This window comes from Grammomys surdaster, unplaced genomic scaffold, assembly GCF_004785775.1.
Source record: "Grammomys surdaster isolate TR1022 unplaced genomic scaffold, NIH_TR_1.0 279, whole genome shotgun sequence".
NCBI classification, from domain to species: domain Eukaryota; kingdom Metazoa; phylum Chordata; class Mammalia; order Rodentia; family Muridae; genus Grammomys; species Grammomys surdaster.
Genome location: NW_021604720.1, coordinates 11,706,619 through 11,728,177, shown reverse-complemented (window position 1 = coordinate 11,728,177; position 21,559 = coordinate 11,706,619). Strand labels below are relative to the sequence as shown.

Below are 21,559 nucleotides of genomic sequence, written 5' to 3'. Positions count from 1 at the left end.
CTTAGAGCATAAGCCATTGGTGTTCTGTTCAGGAACTTTTCCCCTGAGCCCAAGTATTCAAGGTTCTTCCTCCAGATTCTCTTCTATTAGTTTCAAATAATATAAAATACCTTGGTGTGAATGTAACCAAGCAAGTGAAAGATCTGTATGACAAGAACTTCAAGTCTCTAAAGAAAAAAAAAATCAAAGAAGATCTCAGAAGATGGAAAGATCTCCCATGCTCATGGATTGGCAGGATTAATATAGTAAAAATGGCCATCTTGGCAAAAGCAATCTACAGATTTGATGCAATCTTCATTAAAATCCCAACTCAATTCTTCACAGGGTTAGAAAGAGAAATTCTCAAATTCATTTGGAATAACAAAAAACCCAGGACAGCAAAAAATATTCTCAACAATAAAAGAACTTCTGGAGGAATCACCATCTTTGACCTCAAATTGTACTACAGAGCAATAGTGATAAAAACTGCATGGTATTGGTACAAAGACAGGCAGGAAAATCAATGGAATAGAATTGAAGACCCAGAAATGAACCCACACACCTATGGTTACTTGATCTTTGACAAAGGAGCTAAAATTGTAGAGTGGGAGAAGGATAGCATTTTCAACAAATGGTGCTGGTTCAACTGGAGGTCAGCATGTAGAAGAATGCAAATCGATCCATTCTTATCTCTTTGTTCAAACCTCTCTCTGCTCTTAAGTAGCATCTCTTCCTGTGCTATTCAGGAAAATGGGAGGAACTGGAAAATGTTATACTATATACAGTTACCCCATGCCCTAAAAGATAATTTCCCATGTTCTGGATCTAAACATCAAAGGTCAGATTTGTGTCTTATTTATAAGCTCTGTAAGATCACAAATCTAGAAAAGGAGTGGGAATGAAAGTATGAGAAGACAGTAGAGGATGTGATATGAAAGAGGAGGGGGACGAATACCAGCGGTTAAAGGTGTAAATGGGAATTTGAAAGACAAGGGAGAAGTACCTTGTAAGTTAATTTTAAATACAGGTTTTTAAAAAGGAACTTGTATGCAGGCACCCTCTATTCCCAGAAACATTGGTTATTAAAGAAAAATCTTAGTGCTGGGCTTGGGACACCTCCTTGTGAGTCACTGGTCAGCAAGAATCCCAAATGTCTTCATAACAACATAGGATATTACCATTGCTCTCAGCCTACCATAGCTAGACAGTGAGATTCTATTTCTGAAAACATAAAACTTTTTGGTTATAGGTCGCAGAAATCAAGCTGGACCTTACTTGAAAATCTCCTAGGATATTTGACTTAAATAATATACAACTTACTCTCTTTGATATCAACATCGTAGTGGTAGCTACTGATTGTGCTTGCTAGCCTAAGCTTTTCTCGTGGTTTCTACCTAGGCAGAAATCCAATTTGATACCTTCAGGAAGAGGAAACACTACTAGGGTAACAAAACACCTAATTCCCATATCCTTGGATTAGACAACCCCTTTGTTCTTTAGTACCCCTACTTTGGCAAACATGATCTATAACGAAGTGAACCTGCAAAAGACTTTCCAAAGTTGTAACACAAAGTAGCATGTATTTTACTACTTTAGAGGTCTCAGAGCCCTACTCCTACCCCTAATTTAAGCAAATTTTCATAGATATAATCTAAAATTTCTTCTAGTTGTAGTATATCAGTAACAACAGGGTTCTGTTTATTTCCTAACAGGATTAAAAAGATATACTGTATTGGGGAAATTTAATGATAAAATTTTCACAGTGTACTATGATCAATTGGGATACATACACAAACTGACTCCAGAAACCTTTGACGCTGGTACAGGTCTTTTAGGGCATGGCGGTTCTAGCAGTCTTTTTGGAAAGGTCAGTAACATGTGTTGAAACTGTTTGCCTTCTTTTAATAGCAGATGGCACAGTCTATGTGCACATTAATGAGAGGGTGCTTTCTTTTGTTTGTTTGGTTAGTTGGTTGGGGTTTGTTTTGTTGTTGTTTTGGGTATTTTATTTGCTTGCTTGTATTTTGAGAGGGTGTTTTCTTTAATGCATCCCTTTTTAAGATTCTAAAAGTATATGTGTGTGCATATGAGTACACATGTTTGTGTTAAGTATGCTGAGTCTACCTTGAAGGTGAAGTTACAGGGAATTGCAAACCACTTGGCAGGGTACCCGAGAACCAAACTCAGGTCCATTGCAAAGATCAAGTGTGTGCTCCTAACAGCTGAGCCATACATTTAGATCCATCAAGACAAACATTCATTGCTAGAGGAAAAATTTATACATAACACCTCTAAAATCCTCTCTAAGTCTCATAGGTGCCCTCCAGTTATTATCATACAAGATTTCCCAGCAGAACAGGAAAAACACCTAAAACTGATTTGTTACAAGAATTGGATCCTGGAGGGCTCTATTTTCTATGTTTCAATGTTGACTTAGAAGAAATATGATTTTTGACACCTTCCATTTTAAATAGTCCTGATCACTAGTTTATTCCTTGTTTAATGCCAACATAGAGCAGAGTTTTCCAGACCTTCACAGATAATAGTAGGTACAACATATTTTTAATGATTGTAATATATAATGTATATCAAGAGAGAGAGAGAAAGAGAGAGAGGACCAAAGAAAATTATTACTGGCACATAGACATAAAAATGAATACTTATCAACAAAGCAGCCAAGATTAAAATGTGTTTCATTTGTCTTAAAGAAAATTTTGAAAAGGATGGATCTCTTTCTAGGTCAGTTTAGGCCTAGAGAGGTAATTTTGTGCCTAAGAGCATTTGCCACTCTTCTAGAGGACCAGAATTTGGTACTCACCCACAGAGTGACTCACAACCATTTATAACTATAGCTCCAGAATATCCAATACATGTTTAAGACTTCTAAAACTAGTAGGTATATATATGTTGCATATATGCACACTATTCTGGTTTGGTTCTGTCAATTTGACACAAACCTAGATACATCTGGGAGAGGAATGTCACTTGAGGAATTGCCTACACCTGGCTTAGACCCAGGTCTTTGAGGCATTTTCTTGATTAATGATTAAGGTGGGCACTCACAGCTAGAAGCATTCTTACATGGTCTCTGCTCCTTTTCCTGCCTCCAAGCTCTCAACAAAAGGTATATTCTTAGTTTCCACTCCTGGTCTAATAGATATAATCTGAAATAAGCTATTTCCTCCCTTAGTTGCTTATGGTCAGATCTAGAAAGTAAACTAGGACACATACTAGTTAAATGATCTATCCACAAACCAGACTAGGACTATCGATCAAGAGAAAAGTGTTTTTAGCATCCTCTGTCTGAAATGCACACACAAAGTAAAGAGGACTTCCATGAAAGGGACATGTCACCATGTACCTGGAGTCTGGGGTGTGGATTCTGCAAATGGGCAAAGCAGATAAGGTGAGCACTCCGATAGACACAACCAGTAAAACCACCATCAGGATCTCACTAGCATCACTGCTTTGCACAAAGCAGCTTAGCTCCCTTCAATGACATTTGAAATTGTTTAGATGGAGAAACTACCGGAATGTCTATACTCAGGACAAGTTGGAAGAACTCTGACTCAACCATATTATTTTTTCCTCCACACAAATGATACATGCATTCTTTCTGGAAGAAAGTAATCACTAGCCCTTACGATGTGTCAGGCACTGCTATGAACTCTTCCATCTTATAACAACTATTTCTCCCCATTTCCTTATTAGGTATGTAAGGAACCCAGAGAGTAAATAACTACCCAAATTATGTGACAGTTGAGGTATTGGTATCGGATTTTTTTATTGAGGAAATTGGTTGAGGGTCTGTTTTTTTAGACACTTTATTTTCCTAACTCTTTATCTGCTGGTGACTACCAAAAATTCAAACACTGGGAAGAAAACGTGACAGGAATGTTTGTTGGAGTCAGTATTGGATGGATATGGCTCCTAACAGACTTTTGGTCCCAAACCAAGCAGGTTGTGCACTATTTACAACCACACACGCACACACACACACACTTGATATCCTAAGCAGCAGGATCAACTCAAGCAAGCTTTTTGAAGCTGGCATTCATTTTTATTTTCACCCACTGAAAGTACTCCAAACCGTTCAGTTGTGCATAAAAGAGTTAGATGTCAGAAATCTAAGTGAACAGTACCTTAAGAGACAGTCTGGATGTTCTGTAAGTTCAGTGAATAGGATATACTGGCGGAGACCAAAGCCAGAACCATCAAGGCACTCAGGTAGCAGTGTTCAAAGGGAAGACACTTGGGGCTGGAGAGATGGCTCAGTGGTTAAGAGCACTGACTGCACTTCCAGAGGTCCTGAGTTCAAATCCCAGCAACCACATGATGGCTCACAACCATCTGTAATGAGATCTGATGCCCTCTTCTGGTGTGTCTGAAGACAGCAACAGTGTATTCATATATAATAAATAAATAAATCTTTAAAAAAAAAAAGGGAAGACACTTTATTGGACCTTCCATGACAAAACTACAAATTGGAACCAAATTAGAGCTCCAATTAGAACTAGTCATGACAAGATCTTCTGTGTTCAGGATGGTGTCACCATAGACAACACAACTCAAAAATCTGCACCTCTAACCTCCTCACATACACCACCACACCCTCCTACACAGGTACAGAAACTTCAAACTGGGGATTATTTATCAAACTTCTTTTTTTCTACACTGCAGAAAACTGATTTTTCTCATTCACACATGTAGATATGCAAAGATATCCAAAGATCATATGGGTATATTACTCTAATCAATAAGTAAAGCAGTATCATTTTGATATCAATGAGAAACAGGCATGCTATTTGAATTACACTATAATTGAAGCATTAGACATTCATCATACAATATTTCCTTTTCTCCAATTTCAGCTGCCTGATTTGGGAATTAGAACTGCTCTAGTTCCACAATATATCTCTGCCAGAGAAATGTTTCTGTTTGCATATGTACCTCTGAATATGCCTAAAGACACACAGTGGAAAAGGCGATTTAAAAATCTTCAATTGGGGAAAATGGTTGCATTAAGGTAATTAATGATTGTAGTTAATTAAAAATGTAGCAAGGTTAACAACAAGCAAGAAAAAGTATCACATCTCTACTGGTCTCCACCCCACAGCACTGAAACATAAAGGGATAAAGCCTCGGCACAAGTCTTGAAGGGCACAAATAATATTAAAAATATGTCTACCTGATGGCTGTAAGGAAAGAGACGAGTTTATATTTTTATTTTCTTGTAACTGATACAGAAGCAAAAGTTCTGTCATTTCCTATTGTATAGTAACATTGCATTCTCTAAATTCTTTTAATAATTCTGGTGCATTTTCCTCATATTCCTTTATGTTTTCCTAGTAGAATTAGATCTAATTCTAAGTAAACAACCATGTCACCTGCAAATAACTTCCATGTTTTTCTTAAAATTTCTTAGCATATTTTACCTTTGTCTTATTACATTTTATAGGCCTAATAACACCTTACATAGGAGATATCTTTCTTGTTGCTCCTGGTTTTTAAAAGAATATTTTAAACATTTAAGAATATTTTAGCCAGGCGGTGGTGGCGCATGCCTTTAATCCCAGAACTTGGGAGGCAGAGACAGGCGGATTTCTGAGTTCGAGGCCAGCCTGGTCTACAGAGTGAGTTCCAGGACAGCCAGGGCTATACAGAGAAACCCTGTCTCCAAAAAAAAAAAAAAAAAAGAATATTTTAAACATTTCACCATAACATGAACTCTTTTGTAGTTTTTAACCCATTAAAAATGAAATATCTTTCTTGTTAAATGATTTGGTGATATGGTGGCTGGAGATATGCTGTACAAATATACATATCTGAGGTCAGATCTCCAGAACACGTGTGACCATAGAGGCATGCAATGTGTGCCTGACTTGGTTGCTTATCCATGTGTCCATCTCTAGTTTCATTGAGAGAGCCTGTCTCAAAAACAGGTATATGTGGCAGAAGCAATGGCTTAGTAATTAAGAGGTCACAATGCTCTGGCAGAAGGGTCCATGTTTAGTTACTAGTTCCATGTCATGCAAAGGTTTGGATATTTAGTTTTGAATTGTTTTAAACATAAATTAAGCTAATCCATAAAACTACTCCTTTAATTTTGATGAATTATGTTATTGGGTTATGGGTTATGTCATTGACTCAATGTTGCTGTTTTTATCATTTTGTGTTATCTATCCTGAACTTCTGGACTTAAGTCTGCTACTCTTTAGGACTTTAGCATCTGTGTTCAAAAGTGAAGTTTATCTACAATTTTTTCACTGTTAACAAGATTATAAAACCTCATAAATACTGTTTTCTAGAAAAATCTTAGGATAGTAATTTTCTATACTTTAAAAGTTTGCTTTTGGAAATGTTTTGAAACTTTATGTACTTGGAATAAAGCCACTTATACAGTCAATTATCGTGAATATATTTGTGGGGAGTAAAAGTTTTACCTCTGGCCATTTAGGAAATTTTTATATCTGAGTCTAAGAATCAAATTGACACAAACTGAAGCAGATCACACAATTTTACTTAGCATAAGATTTATGTGGCAGGGAAAATCTTATAAAAATAAAGGACGAATGGGGCAGTTCATGATGAGTACTTCTCTCTTTCTGGGAAGTTATTTCTATTCCCTTCAGATTGTGTTATGACCAAGCAATGTCTTTTTATCATGTCTTAGGGACAGAGAGGGGCCTCAAGCATCTCTCGAGATCTCCATCACTTTTGTGAGGGAATGTCAATAGGCTTACTTTTGTAAGAGTCTTTTGTGAATAATCACAACTGTTGTAACTTCAAGGGGGTAGTTTCCACTTTATGTACACGCAACAGAGAGTCCTACAACTTTACCCCTTCCTTTGGTTCTTACATTCTTTCCAGCCATCCCTTTCCCAATGTGTCCTGAGCCTTGGAGAGGTGATATAGCTTGGACATTTATTTCAGATTTGAGGATAAGCACTGGTCCACTATGCCATACCAATAGTCATTTATTATCAGCACTTTGATCAGTTACAAATCTGTGTGCTAGTCACATCACTGCCTCACATTTGAACAATATATATATATATATCCCCATATACATATATATATGGGGTGTATATATATGTATATGGGGGTATATATATATATTGTTATATATTGTTATATATTGTTATATATTGTTATATATGTGTGTATACACACATATACACACACACACAACTCAGATCCATCTGCCCAGATAATGGTGCTGCCTACAGTGGGATGAGCCTTCCTACATCAATTAACAATAAAGGCAGTCACCTACAGACATGCCAACAGGCTTTCCTCTCAGATGAATCTAGGCTGTGACAATTTAGTCATCAAAACTAGCTAGCACAGGAGGCTGAAGAGTTAAGTGGTTAAAAGCATTTGTTGCTCTTCCAGAGGAAACAGATCTTGTTCACAGGGATTGAATGCTTTCTTCTGACCTATACCAGTACCCAGCAGGCATGCAGTGCACATATATACATGCATGCAAAACACAAATACCCATAAACAAATATATATATCCTATCTAGAATAAACTCTGATGAATATAACTACCACAGAGCCCTACCTCTTAATGTTATTTCAAGGAACCAATTCTCAACACATGAATGATAAAATACAAAGAACAAAGAAATTATAGCAACATTCTAATGACTAGACACAAGCATACATTTGGATAGAGAAAAACCAATTAGATCTCATAGGTACTATGAAGAAAACAAATCTGAGACATGGGATATAAGGATTGAATGCCAAGCACAAATATCAGAGTGCCTAGCAGAGAGCTGTCCAAGTAAAAGAAATTCAGATGAGAATCCAGTGGCCAGGACTTAATGTGGGGAGTGTTCAATAAGCAGGAAGATGGCAAGTGCATGCAAGTCTGTTGAGGTGGCATAACAAAAAGGTCAGTGAGAGGATAAAGGTCATATGATATGGAAGTAGACAGGCTGCCTGGGGGATGTCAGCAGGAACCATTGTGAAATGCTATGTTGAAGAATGAAAGAATTCCTATGTATAAATATTCACTCTGACTACAATGGAAAAGAGTGAAACGGGGTAAGAGTAAAAGGTGCCAAACCCTTTAGGGTCTGTGAAAAGAGAGCAGTAATGGTGCTGAAACAGGTGCACGTGAGAGAAGGTAGGACTTGGTGGATTACGGTAGGGTTATGATGAATCAAGAACCAGGTAGGTGGCTGATAAGATGACTCAGCCAGTAAAAACACTTGGTGTACAAGCCTAATGACTTCTGTTTGATCCCTGCAACCCACAGTGGAGATATAGAAACCAGTTTCAAAAGTGCTGTACACACAGGTAGCCATAGTAAGACAAACCTAACATTAAGCATCATAATAAATGAATTGTTAAAAAGAATCCTATGGAAGTTTGGTTTGCAGCTCAAGTGAAATGCTGTCATTTTGCTGAGACGAAGAACTTGAAGATTTGGCAGATATAAATTCTACATTAGAAATACAGTTTTAAATGCCTGCTGGGTAGTTAAAAGACAGTGTGAAGACAACCTGAAGTGGCCAGTTGGATATATGACTCTACGCAGAAAAGAGCAGACACATACATGTGGCAGGTGTTCACATACACATGAGTAACTCTATTGCAGGAGATTAGGAAATAAAGAAGAAACATTCAAGTAGCAGGGTTGGGGCCAGGTGTGAAGGCTGAAAATGAGCAGTCAGGGGTAGAACAGCCTAGAAGGAAGGAGGCATCTAAACCCAAAACAGGATATTTCCAAAAGCACTCCAGCACTTGGAGAGTAGCTAAAATAAGGACCAAGAGGTCACTTTAAAGTTGGATGCACTCTAGGGTAGAATGTTCTGGATGGAAGCAGTTTCACTGACATGGGATCCAGACAAAAAGCAAGCTAGAGTGTCAGAGCAGTTGTCTGATGTGTCCATTCCCATTGACGACATAGTTATACAGCATTTGTCCACACGACAGTTATTCCTACCTCCAGAACACACTGACCACCTAATGTAAGCCCATCCATAATTGCCTGGGTCCCCCTTATTTCTTCTTTTAAGGTTTATTTCTCTCTTCCTTTTGAACCACACAGTACCTGATCACCTAATAGCAATTCTTGACACTTAGAGACTCCAAATGGGAGGAGTTGGAGGACAGCTTTGGGAATGGAGTTGGCTATTGGCCCTAGCCATCGACTTCACATACAAAGAGCTTAACTTTTAAAAAAACATGTGGATTTTTAAATTTTAATTAAAAAAAAGTTGTACACTTGTTCAAACTAATAAACTATACATACATAACTTCACCCACAGATCATAACTGTAGCAGCGTTCATTTTTTTTTTTTGAGATAGGAAATTGCTGTGTAGCCTAAAGCTGGCCTCAAATCCTCAATCCTCCTGCCTCAGCCACCTGAGTACTTCCATGTCCAACCTAGATTTCACTTTTGATGCCCTTTCCGTGGGTTGGGACAAGTGTATATTGGCACTGCAGTGCACATGTCATAATGTTGCTATATAAAACTCCCCTGTGTCTCACCTGGTCATCCTGGTCGTCCCGGCCCCTGGCAACTTTTTTATTGTTGCTATCTCCTTAGATTTGCCTGTTCTAGAATACAACATAGTTGGAGTTATACACCCTTTTGAAACACAGAAGGGGGAAAATTCATGAGGCCCCACCACTAGATAAGGAAGGATAGGCAAAAAGGAATGCTGAGAGCCAGAAAATTAGTGTTTCTCAGCAATGAGTCCCTTCATTGGTTGTCCAATACCAAGTTTTCAGCCCTGAAAACATCATGTACACATGTACACAAGTACAGTAAATGGATTAAGCAGTTACAAGCATATATATATATATATATATATATATATATATATATATATATATATATGTATTATCCTATTATCTTCTAATGACTTGATAATTATCTAGTGAGGAATAGTATTTCACTGTCTGTTTAGACCACATTTTATATAACTATTCACCTACTTTTATTATTTGATGTATTGGTGTTTCCGTCAGTGACCATGGAGGCCAGAAGAGATCCCCTATAAGTAGAGTTGTGTGGAGGGAGATATTTAAAATGGCGGCTCCCAATCTTGCTTGTTCTTAATTAGCCACCGTCTTCCCAACTAGGCTAGGCCTGAGGTCATAAGCAGAGGCATATTCTCGCTGCTGTGGAGACTCAGGCCACCAACTCAGGCAACCAGCTCAGGTGGCCAGAGACACTGACCCTGCCACCCACAAGACACCAGCATGGGACATGGCTCTGCCAATCTTCCATATGTCTCCACAAGGCTGGGCTGTGCCCAGACCATCCCGTCATCCACGTGGTACCCGGTAGAAATGAGATGCTAAAGTTTAAAGATTAACCGAAGGCTTTACATGTTTGATAATGCCCAATTAACAAGATGCTCACACAGTTAGAGGTGTTTCCCAATATCTGACCTAGATATAAGTTGTTATCCAGGACTGCTCTTAATACATGCGTGGTTCTCCATCCTCCTCCATCTCTGCTCCCCTTAGCTCCTCTTCCTTCTCCTCTTCCTCTCCTTATTCCTCCCACTTGAAGCTTCTCCCAACTTGCGGGGAAAATATGCCGCTACAGAGTTGTACGTGCTTGTGAGCTGTTATGTGGGTGATCAAACCAGGTCCTCTAGAAGAGCACCCAGTGCTGTTAAATACTGATTATCACCTCACCTCCAACTTATTCACCAAATAAAAGACATTCCAGCTGCTCCCAATGAACAAAATGCTATTGGTATTTACATGCAGGTTTTGGTATTGACATGTCTTTTCAGTTCATTTAGATAAATACCTAGAAACATTCCATAAAGAATTTTTGAGATTAAATAAACTGCCTAACTTGCCATAGCTTTCTACATTCCCACCAACAATAAATTAGAATTTCGTATCTGGCCAGCATTTAGCACGGTTAGTGTTAGGGTTTTGTTATTTTGTCACTTTCTGTTATTTCTCATTTCCAGTTTCCTGATGATGAATTGTTCCCTGTATTGCTTTTTCTGTCCTTACTTGCCATCTACTTGCCTCTCTTCCTCCCTCCCTTCTTCCCTCCCTCTCTCTCTCTCTACCTCTCTCTCTCCCTAGCTCTTGCTTTCTCTCTCTCTCTCTCTCTCTCTCTCTCTCTCTCTCTCTCTCTCTCTGTGTGTGTATGTGTATGTGTGTGTGTGTGTGTATGCACTCCCATGTGTATCACGTGTATGCATCTGCCTGAACCCATCTCTGCAGTCCTAAGATTACAAACCCTCTCTACCTTACCTCACTCTCTTTGCTTGCTCCCTGTCCTTTCTCCCCACTCCCTCCTTTTATGGCTGTCAGTCTGTACTCTTCCAGATGCCCCTGGCTGTTAGCTTCATCTTACGTACAATAAAATTTAGCCTCCACCAGACCTTGGAGCAGTCATTTCCTCATTTCCTTTTCTTTTCTTTTTTTTTTTTAATTTTTTTTTCATTCAAATGTGAACTGGTGAAATACTTTCTAGGAAACTTACCTTATATTCATATTAATAGTGAATTCACATCTATTTCCATTCAAGTATCATCTCTTCTGAATGCTGACACTTATAAATATTTGTAGGACGGATGTATAGCATTTGCCTAACGTTCATGAAGTACTAGGTTTGAGCCCCAGCACTAAATGATGATAGATAGATAGATAGATAGATAGATAGATAGATAGATAGATGTATAGATAACTTTTGCTCACTTGCAATGTGAAAAATTATGTTGTATATGTCATTTTGCTAATAGCTAAAAAGTTTAAACAACTGTTGGACAAAGAGTCATTTGTTAGCTGGTATATTACTATTATCAATTCTAACATTGGTAGATTTTATTTTTAAATTACACATTATCATGCCTGCTCTTTTAAGTCACTCAGATATCCGTTCTTTTTATGGTTGTTGATTTGTTCTTAGAAAAGCTGGAGTTGCTTATATCATAAATGTATTTATGCATAAAGATGAGCCTGCGGGATTTCAGACATCAGTTCACGCAAAAATAGTAGACCCTTTTGCAATGGAAAACTCAACGGAAAGCCCTTGTTTACTTAACAATCTTGAAATTAAATATTCTGGAAAAATATACTTCACACTTACACTTGAAAAAAAAGGTAAGTATAATAATATAACCTATCTCTGTTGGCTTCAAAAATTAAAAGTTAAATTTTGAGAAGATTACATGTTCCTTTTTAATGTAATAGTTTTAATATGAATGTGTATGTGAATGTGTATACATATGTGCACATATGTGTATGTGGTATGTGTATATAGGTGTGTCTGTGTATATATGTGTATATGTGTGTGTGTATATTTGTGGCTATCTGTATATATGTGAGTATGTGTTTGTGTGTGAGAATATACATAGATGTATGTGTCCATGTTTATGTATGTGTATGTGCATGTGTGTGTGTGAATGTGTGGATGCAGGTATATGTATGTATGTGTGTATGTATATGTATGATGGGTATGAGAATGTGTCGATGTGTGTGTGTGTGTGTGTGTGTGTGTGTGTGTGTGTTGCTGGAAGATTGAACCTAAATCCTTGTATATATTAGACAAATACTCTACCATTTCAGTTCTATCCTTATTACCAAATTCTAGTCCAACTGGAAATTAACCAAAGATTACTGATACTTAGGTTACAGGATCAGTTGTTTATAATGTAACAAAATATACCTACAACTTTATTAATATACTTTCAATAAGTAGTCTTTATTATTTATTACAGTGAGACTTATTTTGTTTTGAACAGTGCTCAAAAGAAGTTGGAGAAAATGAAAAATTTTTTTGTCAATCAAAAATACATTTTGAATGAAATATTTTAAAACTGTTTATTAAAAAGTGGTCAGGAATGATGATGCAATACCTTTAATCCTAGCATTTAAAAGGCAAAGTCCGAGGTAGGCAGATCTTTGTAAGTTTCAGGGCAATTTAGTATGGATATCCAGTTCCAAGCTAGCGAAGGATAGATAGTGAGACTTGTCAGTAGGCAACAAGCTAATAACTAGCAGGTAATATTCCTGAGATGACTTCACCTTAGATTAAAATCTATGATAGAACTCTGGTAGGCAAGGCCTAGAAGAAAATCATTTTAGGAAAGATTCCTGATATTAATATGCTTTTCCTGTTATTATCACATATACAACAATCCCTAGGTATTAGCCCACCCTTTGGAGCAGATCTCTGCAAAACAAGGAAGATGTACTCTCTTGTAGTGATGCTATATAGACAAATACATGACGTCTTATTTCTTAATGATGATCCTATAAGAATTCCTAAAACTATATCAGTATTTACTAAGCTCTATTATAGTGGGACTGCTTATTAGATCCTTTTCTGATAGTCAAAACTGCAGTGATAAGTCTGCCAGTCTCCCATATGTCACCAGTTAATTGCCTTTTAAATAGTAAGAAGACATTCTACTACTCAGAGCACATTCCAAGACGTTGTAAGTCACTAACCAAAGGTCATAAAAAGGGAACTAATGATTTACTGTAGGTACTAGGACAGAAGATAACATATTGACTGGGTTTATCTATCTATGCAAAACCTCACTAATAACTTAGCTATGGTTTTTAACTTTCCATGGACTTCTGAAGCTGAGAGGTAAAGAATGTTTAGCCAGATAATTACTCCTAATGGACACACATGTAAACATTCTCCATTGTAAACTTCTTATTCAAGTTATGATTTGAATTTATGTGTAAACTTGTGATGAACTTTTTACCATGTGATGATATATTCTGTAATCCCCTAGATAAGTGGCTTTTAACACTCAGAATTAGAAAGAATGTTTTTAGGACTTTTTAGAAGTTATCATCAACATTCAGTATAGAGAGCTGAAGACAAAGAAGTGTGCAAATTTCCCTTATCCTGCTTAAGATCATCATGAACATTTTGCTTTTTCCCTTTTTCTTAGAGAGCTTTCATAGGAAATGTTTTACATCTTAGAAATAAATGCTAAATTCACTTTTCAAATTGACCTTTTTTCTTCCTGTGACTTCAACTAACAGGTTGAAAGTTAGAGCCATGCAATTCCTGCACAGATAGAACAAAGGCCAAATTATTTAATCTACACACCCCCACACCCCACATTAGATTACAGATGTTAATCCCCTAAACCAGTGGCTTTCAAGCCTCAGAATTAAGAAGAATGTTTTTAGGACTTTTTAGAAGTTATCATTAGCATTCAGTATAGAGAGCTGGAAACATCTGGAGACCCTCAGTCATTAAAGATACAACAGAGTTCTACTCTGTGTCTCCTTTCAACCCACTCCAGGCCGGGAAGCTCCTGGTAACTTGTGTCAATTTTTTTTTCAAAAATTATGGAAATTTTGCCATATATAATAAAACTAAATTTGAAATGGACAGTAGTAGCATATGTCTTTACTCACAGCATTTGTGAACCAGAAGAGGCAGACCTCTGAGTTTGATGTGAGCCTGGTCTACAGAGTGAATTCTAGGAGAGCCAGGGCTACACAGAGAAACCCTGTCCTGAAAAGTGAAAACAAACAAAACAAAAGGTATTTGAATCTCTATTGTAAAGGACATTTCTATTTTTAATTATTAATGATAGATACACAACAGAAGTTAATAGGTTTTGGGGCTAGATGGGTGGCTCAATGATAAAGTATTTACTGCTTTTTTGGAAGACCCAAGTTCAGTTCTCAGCACCAATCCCAGGTACTCAGAACAGCCTGGAGCTCCAACTCCAAGGGATACAATGCTTCTGCTCTCTGAGGACACCTATACTCACATACACAAACACACACAACTACAAATAATTAGTTTTGTTAATTTAATGATGGATTTAGATTTTACTTTGAGTAACTGAGAAGACATTAGAGTGTTTTGCTAGAAAATGACCTGTTGTGACAGTTTGAACAAGATCACCAAGTCTTCTGTGACTGGACAGGTAATATAGACAAACCATAGAGGAAAGCAGAAAAACCAGATGAAGGCAAGTCACCAGGTGGGAGACCATCCTAAATTTTAGGTTCCTATTACTTATGCAATTGCCAAACCTGCATCTGCCAAGCATGCTCCAGTACAAAAAGAGGGAGGTAAAAAGAGAGAAAGAATGAATAAAGCTGAATGCCACTTGGTGGTTCACCCCTGAGCCCTACCACTTGGGACTCAGAGACAGTAGAGCCACGAATTCAGGGTGAGTCTCAGCTACACAGCAAGAACCTATTTTGTTTTGTTTGTTTCTATTGAGAAAAAAAAAAAACATGTGATGTATATTTTGTTCCCCTTCCCAAACTCTTTCCAGATCTATAACTCTACTATCTCAACTCTCTGTCTCTCTCTTTCTCTCTCTCTTTCTGTATGTGTCTGTCTGTGTGTCTCTTTCTCTGTCTCTCCTTCCCTTTCTCTAGCCTCTTTCTTTCTTTCTTTCTTTCTTCCTTCCTTCCTTCCTTCCTTCCTTCCTTTCCTTCCTTCCTTTCTTTTCTTTCATCATTTTATATCCCAATAGGAACCTCCCTCTCATCCCATTCCCCCACCCCCCACCACAGGGAACCTTCCCCCATTCTCCTCTCCCCTCCTCCTGAGAAGAAGGAACACCCTCCTGGATAAATCCTCAATACCCATCCCCTCCCCGGCATCTCATTTCTCTGCAGGACTAAGTGTATGCTCTCCCACTGAGGCCAGAGAAGGCAGACCAGTTAGAGGGAATAGGATCCACAGACAGGCAACAGATTCATGGCCAGCCCCTGCTCCAGCTGTTGGTGAATCCACATGAAGACCAAGCTGCACATCTGTCACATATGTGTGGGGGCTTTCAGGGGTGGGAAGGTCCAGCCCATGCTCACTCTTTGGTTGGTGATTCAGATTCTTGAGAACCCCCCAAGGATCCAGGTTAGTTGACACTGTTGGCCTTCCTGTAGTGTCCCTGTCTTCTTTGAGCCCCTTAATCCTTCCTCCAACAATTCCAGAAGACACCCTTAGTTCCATCTAATGTTTGTCTGTGGTTCTTTGCATCTCTTTCCATTGGCTGCTGGGTGGAGCCTCTCAGAGGACAGTTATGCTAGGCTTCTGTCTGCAAACATAACAGAGTATCATTAATAGTATCAGGGATTGGTCCATAGGATGGGTATCAGTTTGGGCCAGTCAATGGATGACCGTTCACTATTTCTCTGTTCTATTTTTGCCCCTGCACATCTTAAAGGCAAGACATGTATTTTGGGTCAACGGTTATGTGAATAGATTGCTATTCTTATCCCTCTACTGGGAGTCCTAAATGGCTATAAGAAGTGGCCACTTTAGGATGCATATCTGCAAGTGCTAAGAGTCTCAGTAGTCACCCCCATAGACAACCTGGGATCTCCCCCACCCCATCCTAGTTCTCTGGTACATCCTGGAGATGCCACCTGCCTGGCTTCAACCTCTGATTTCCATTCTCTCTCCCTTGCTCTCCCTATAACTTATCCCCTCCCCCTGCTCTTCTCCTCATCCCCTTTCCCACAGATTTCCCTCCCTAAATACACCTCCCATATTGATTTTATTTCCCCTTTTGAGAAAGATTCAAACATCCTACCTCCTTGTTCTTTGGCTTCCTTGGCTCTGGATTGTAGAATGGTTATGCTGTAGTTTCTGGCCAATATCCACTTATAAGTGAGTATATACCATGCATGTCCTTTTGGGTCTGGGTTACCTCAACTCACAAAATATTTTTAGTTCCATACACTTGCTGCAAAACTTATGATATCCTCATTCTTAGTAGAGAAATAGTCTTTCATAGTATAAATAAAGCACATTTCTGTACCCATCCTTCTGTTGTGGGACATCTGGGTTGTTTCCAGATTCTGGCTATCACAAATAAGGCTGCTATGAACATAGTGGAACAAGTGCCCCAGTGGCATGGTGGCTCATCTTTTGGGTATATTCCCAAGAGTGATGTAGCTGGATCTTCAGTTAGATCCATTTCCAGTTCTCTGAGGAACTTCCAGATTGATTTCCAGAGTGGTTGTGCCAGTTTGTAATCCCACCAGCAATGGAGGAGTGTTCCTCTTTCTCCACATCTTCACAAAAATGTGCTGTCACCTGAGGTTTTGATCTTACCCGTTCTGATTGGTGGAAGGTGGAATTTCAGGTTCATTTTGATTTTCATTTCCATGATCACTAAGTACTTAGAACATTTCTTTAAGTGCTTCTCAGCCATTCCAGATTCCTCTGTTGTGAATTCTCTGTTTAGTTCTAAACCTCATTTTTGTATGGGGCTGTTTGGTTTCTTTATGGTTAGCTTCTTGAGTTCTTTATGTATTATGGGTATTAGCGCCCTATCAGATGTGGGGTTAGTAAAGATTTTTTTCCATATCTGTAGGTTGCCGATTTGTTCTATTGGTTATGTCCTTTGCCTTACAGAAGCTTTCCAGTTTAATGAGGTCCCATTTATCAATTCTTGATCTTAGAGTCTGAGCCATTGGAGTTCTGTTTAGGAAATTTCTCCCTGTGCTAATAAGTTCGAGGTTCTTTTCTTCATTCTATTAGATTCAGTGTATCTGGTTTGATGTTGAGGTCCTTGATCCACTTGGACTTGAGCTTTGTGCAGGGTGACAAATACGGGTCTATTTTCATTTTTCTACATACAGACTGCCAGTTAGACCAGCACCATTTGTTGAAGATGCTATCTTTTGTCCATTGTATATTTTTTGCTTCTTTGTCAAAGATCCAGAGTCCGTAAGTGTGTAGTTTTGTATATGAGTCTTAAATTCTGTTCCACTGATCAACATGTCTGTCTCTGTACCAATACCATGCAGCTTTTATCATGATTTTTCTGTAGTACAATTTGAGGTCGGGGATGGTAATTCCCCCAGAAGTTCTTTCATTGTTAAGAATTGTATTTGCTATTCTGGGTTTTTTGCTTTTTCAGATGAATTTGAGAATTGCTCTTTCGATGTCTTTGAAGAATTGTGTTAGGATTTTGATGGGGATTGCATTGAATCTTTAGATTGCTTTTGGTATGATGGCCATTTTTAGTATGTTAATTCTGCCAATCCATGAGCAGGGGAGATCGCTCCATTTTCTGAGATCTTCGATTACTTTCTTGAGAGACATAAAGTTGTTGTCATACAGATCTTTCACGTGTTTCATTAGAGTTACCCAACATATTTTACATTATTTGTGACTATTGTGAAGGGTGATGTTTCCTAATTTCTTTTTCAGCCTGTTTATCATTTGTATAAGGGAAGGCTACTGATTTGTTTGAGTTAAGTTTATATCCAGCCACTTTGCTGAAGTTGGTTATCAGCTGTAGAAGCTCTCTGGTAGAATTTTTGGGGTCCCATATGTATACTATCATATCATCTGTAAATAGTGTTACCTTGACTTCTTCTTTGCCAAATTATATCTGTTTATCTCTTTTTATTGTCTTGGTGCTTTAGCTAGAACTTGGAGTACTATTTTGCATAGATACAGGGAGAGTGGGCATCCTTGTCTTGTATCAGATTTTAGTAGGATTGCTTCAAGAATCACTCCATTTAATTCTATACTGGCTGTTTGTTTGCTGTATATTGCCTTTATTATGTTTAGGTATGGGCCTTGAATTTCTGATCTCTCTAGTACTTTAAACATGAAGGGGACTTGTATTTTGTCAAATGTTTTTTTCAGCATCTAAGGGGATGATTATGTGATTTTTTTTTCCTGTGAGCTTGTTTATATAATGAATTACATTAATGGATTTTTATATATTGAACCCACCTTGCATCCCTGGGACGAATCCAACTTCATCGTGGTGAACAATGGTTTTGGTGTGTCAATGGGTTCAGTTGGTGAGAATTTTATTCAGTATTTTTGCATCGATATTCATAAGCAAAATTGGTCTTAAGTTCTCTTTTTTTTTTTAATCCTTATGTGGTTTAGGTATCAGAGTAATTGTGGTTTCATAAAATGAATTAGGTAGTGTTCCTTCTGTTTCTATTTTATGGAATAGTTTAAGAAATATTGGTATCAGGTCTTCTTTTAAGGTTTGGTAGAATTCTGTACTTAATTCATCTGGATCTGGACCTTTTTTGGTTGAGAGTTTTTTAATGACTACTTCTATGTCTTTAGAAGATAGATACTTCTATGTCTGTTTAGGCAGTTTACCTGCTCTTGATTTAACTTTGGTATGTGGTATATGTCTAGAAAATTATCCATTTCATCTAGATTTTCCAATTTTGTTGAGTATAGGCTTTTGTAGTGGGATCTGATGATTTTTAAAATTTCTTCCATTTCTGTTGTTATGTCTTCCTTTTCATTTCTGATTTTGTTAATTTGGATACTGCCTCTGGGTCCTTTAGTTAGATTGGCTAAGGATTTGCCTTGTTGATTCTCTCAAAAAATTAGCTTTTGGTTTGCTGATTCTTTTTTTTTTTTTGTATTCAAAGTAAATTTTTTTATTGGATGTTTTATTTACATTTCATATGTTGTCCCCTTACCCCATCCCCCAACCACCCAGGAACCCCCTATCCCCTCACCCCTCCTCCTCCTTCTCTGCGGATGTAACCCCTACCTACCCCCCTACTCCCACCTCCCCACCCTAAAATTCCCACCCCCTGGGGCATTCAGCCTTCATGAGGTCAAGGATCTCTTCTTCAACCTATGCCCAGCAGGGCCCTCCGCTCTTACCTATACAGCTGAAGCCATGGATCCCTCCCTAAGTGCTCCCAGGCTGGTGGTTTAGACCCTGGGAGCTGTGGTTGGTTGATATTGTTGCTCTCCTCATGGGGCCACAAACCCTTTCAGCTCCAATGGTCTTCACTCTAACTCCTCCATTGGGAACCCCATGATCAGTTCAATGGCTAGTTGTGAGCATCTGCCTCTGAATATGTAAGACTCTTACAGACCTCTGAGGAGACATCTATATCAGGCTCTTATCAGCATCAACTTCCTGACTTCCACATCAGCATCTACCTTTGGTGACTGCACATGGGATGGATACCCAAGTGGATTGGTCTTCAGACGGTCCCTCCTTCAGTTTCTGTCCCTCATTTTGTCTCCATATTTGTTCCCTTGAGTATTTTGTTGCTCCTTCTAAGAAGGAGCAAATCACCCCCACTTGGTCTTCCTTCTTCATGAGCTTCATGTGGCCTGTGAGTTGAATCTTGGGCATTTCAAGGTTCTGGGCTAATATCCAATAATCCGTGAGTGAATACCATGTGTGTTCTTTTGTGATTGGCTTACCTCACTCAGGATAATAATTTCTACTTCCATCCATTTACCTAGGAAACTCTCGAATTCATTGTTTTTAATAGCTGAGTAATACTCCATTGTGTAAATGTACCACACTTTTTGAATCCATTCCTCAGTTGAAGGACATCTGGGTTCTTTCCAGCTCCTGGCTATTATAAATAAGGCTGCTATGAACATAGTTGAGCATATGTCCTTGTTATATGTTGAAGCATCTTCTGGGTATAGGAGTGGTATAGCTGGATCCTCAGGTAATGCTATGTCCAATTTTCTGAGGAACCACCACACTGATTTCCAAAGTGGTTGCACCATCTTGCAGTCCCACCAACAATGGAGGAGTGTTCCTCTTTCTCCACACCCTCGCCAGCATCTACTATCACCCAAGTTTTTAATCTTAGCCATTCTGACTGGTGTGAGATGGAATCTCAGGGTTGTTTTGATTTGCATTTCGCTGACGACTAAGGATACCGAACATTTCTCTAGGTGCTTCTCAGCCATTCGAGTTTCCTCAGTTGAAAAGTCTTTGTTAAGCTCTATACCCCATTTTTTAATAGGGTTATTTGGTTGTCTGGAGTCTAATTTCTTGAGTTCTTTGTATATATTGGATATTAGCCTTCTATCAGATGTAGGATTGGTAAAGATCTTTTCCCAATTTGTTGGTTGTCGTTTTGTCCTATTGACAGTGTCCTTTGCCTTACAGAAACTTTGAAATTTTATGAAGTCCCATTTGTCAATTCTTGATCTTAGAGCATATGCCATTGATGTTCTGTTCAGGAACTTTTCCCCTGTGCCCAAGTATTCGAGGGTCTTCCCCACCTTCTCTTCTATTAGTTTCAGTGTATCTGGTTTTATGTGGAGGTCCTTTATCCACTTAGACTTGAGCATTGTACAAGGAGATAAGAATAGATCAATTTTCATACTTCTACATGTTGTTCTCCAGTTGAACCAGCACCATTTGTTGAAAATGCTGTCCTTTTTCCACTGAAGAATTTTAGCTGCTTTGTCAAAGATCAAGTGACCATAGGTGTGTGGGTTCATTTCTGGGTCTTCAATTCTATTCCATTGATCTTCCTGCCTGTCTCTGTACCAATACCAGGTAGTTTTTATCACTATTGCTCTGTAATACAGCTTGAGGTCAGGGATGGTGATTCCTCCAGAAGTTCTTTTATTGTTGAGAATAGTTTTCGCTATCCTGGGTTTTTTGTTATTCCATATGAATTTGAGAATTTCCTTTTCTAACTCTGTGAAGAATTGAGTTGGGATTTTAATGGGATTTGCATTGAATCTATAGATTGCTTTTGGCAAGATGGCCATTTTTATTATATTAATCCTGCCAATCCATGAGCATGGGAGATATTTCCATCTTCTGAGATCTTCTTCGATTTCTTTCTTCAGGGACTCGAAGTTGTTGTCATACAGG

The 21,559-nt window shown here is 38.4% G+C and overlaps 1 protein-coding gene across 1 annotated transcript in view; it reads left to right on the top strand.

The window, feature by feature from the left end:
* Catsperb (cation channel sperm associated auxiliary subunit beta) overlaps positions 1-21,559 on the top strand; it is a 131,108-nt gene that overhangs the window by 80,069 nt on the left and 29,480 nt on the right. Inside the window, exons 15-17 of the mRNA XM_028777243.1 lie at positions 1,692-1,846; positions 4,851-5,005; positions 11,887-12,080. Coding sequence (XP_028633076.1) covers positions 1,692-1,846; positions 4,851-5,005; positions 11,887-12,080 — 504 coding nt within the window. The remainder of the gene's footprint in view (positions 1-1,691; positions 1,847-4,850; positions 5,006-11,886; positions 12,081-21,559) is intronic.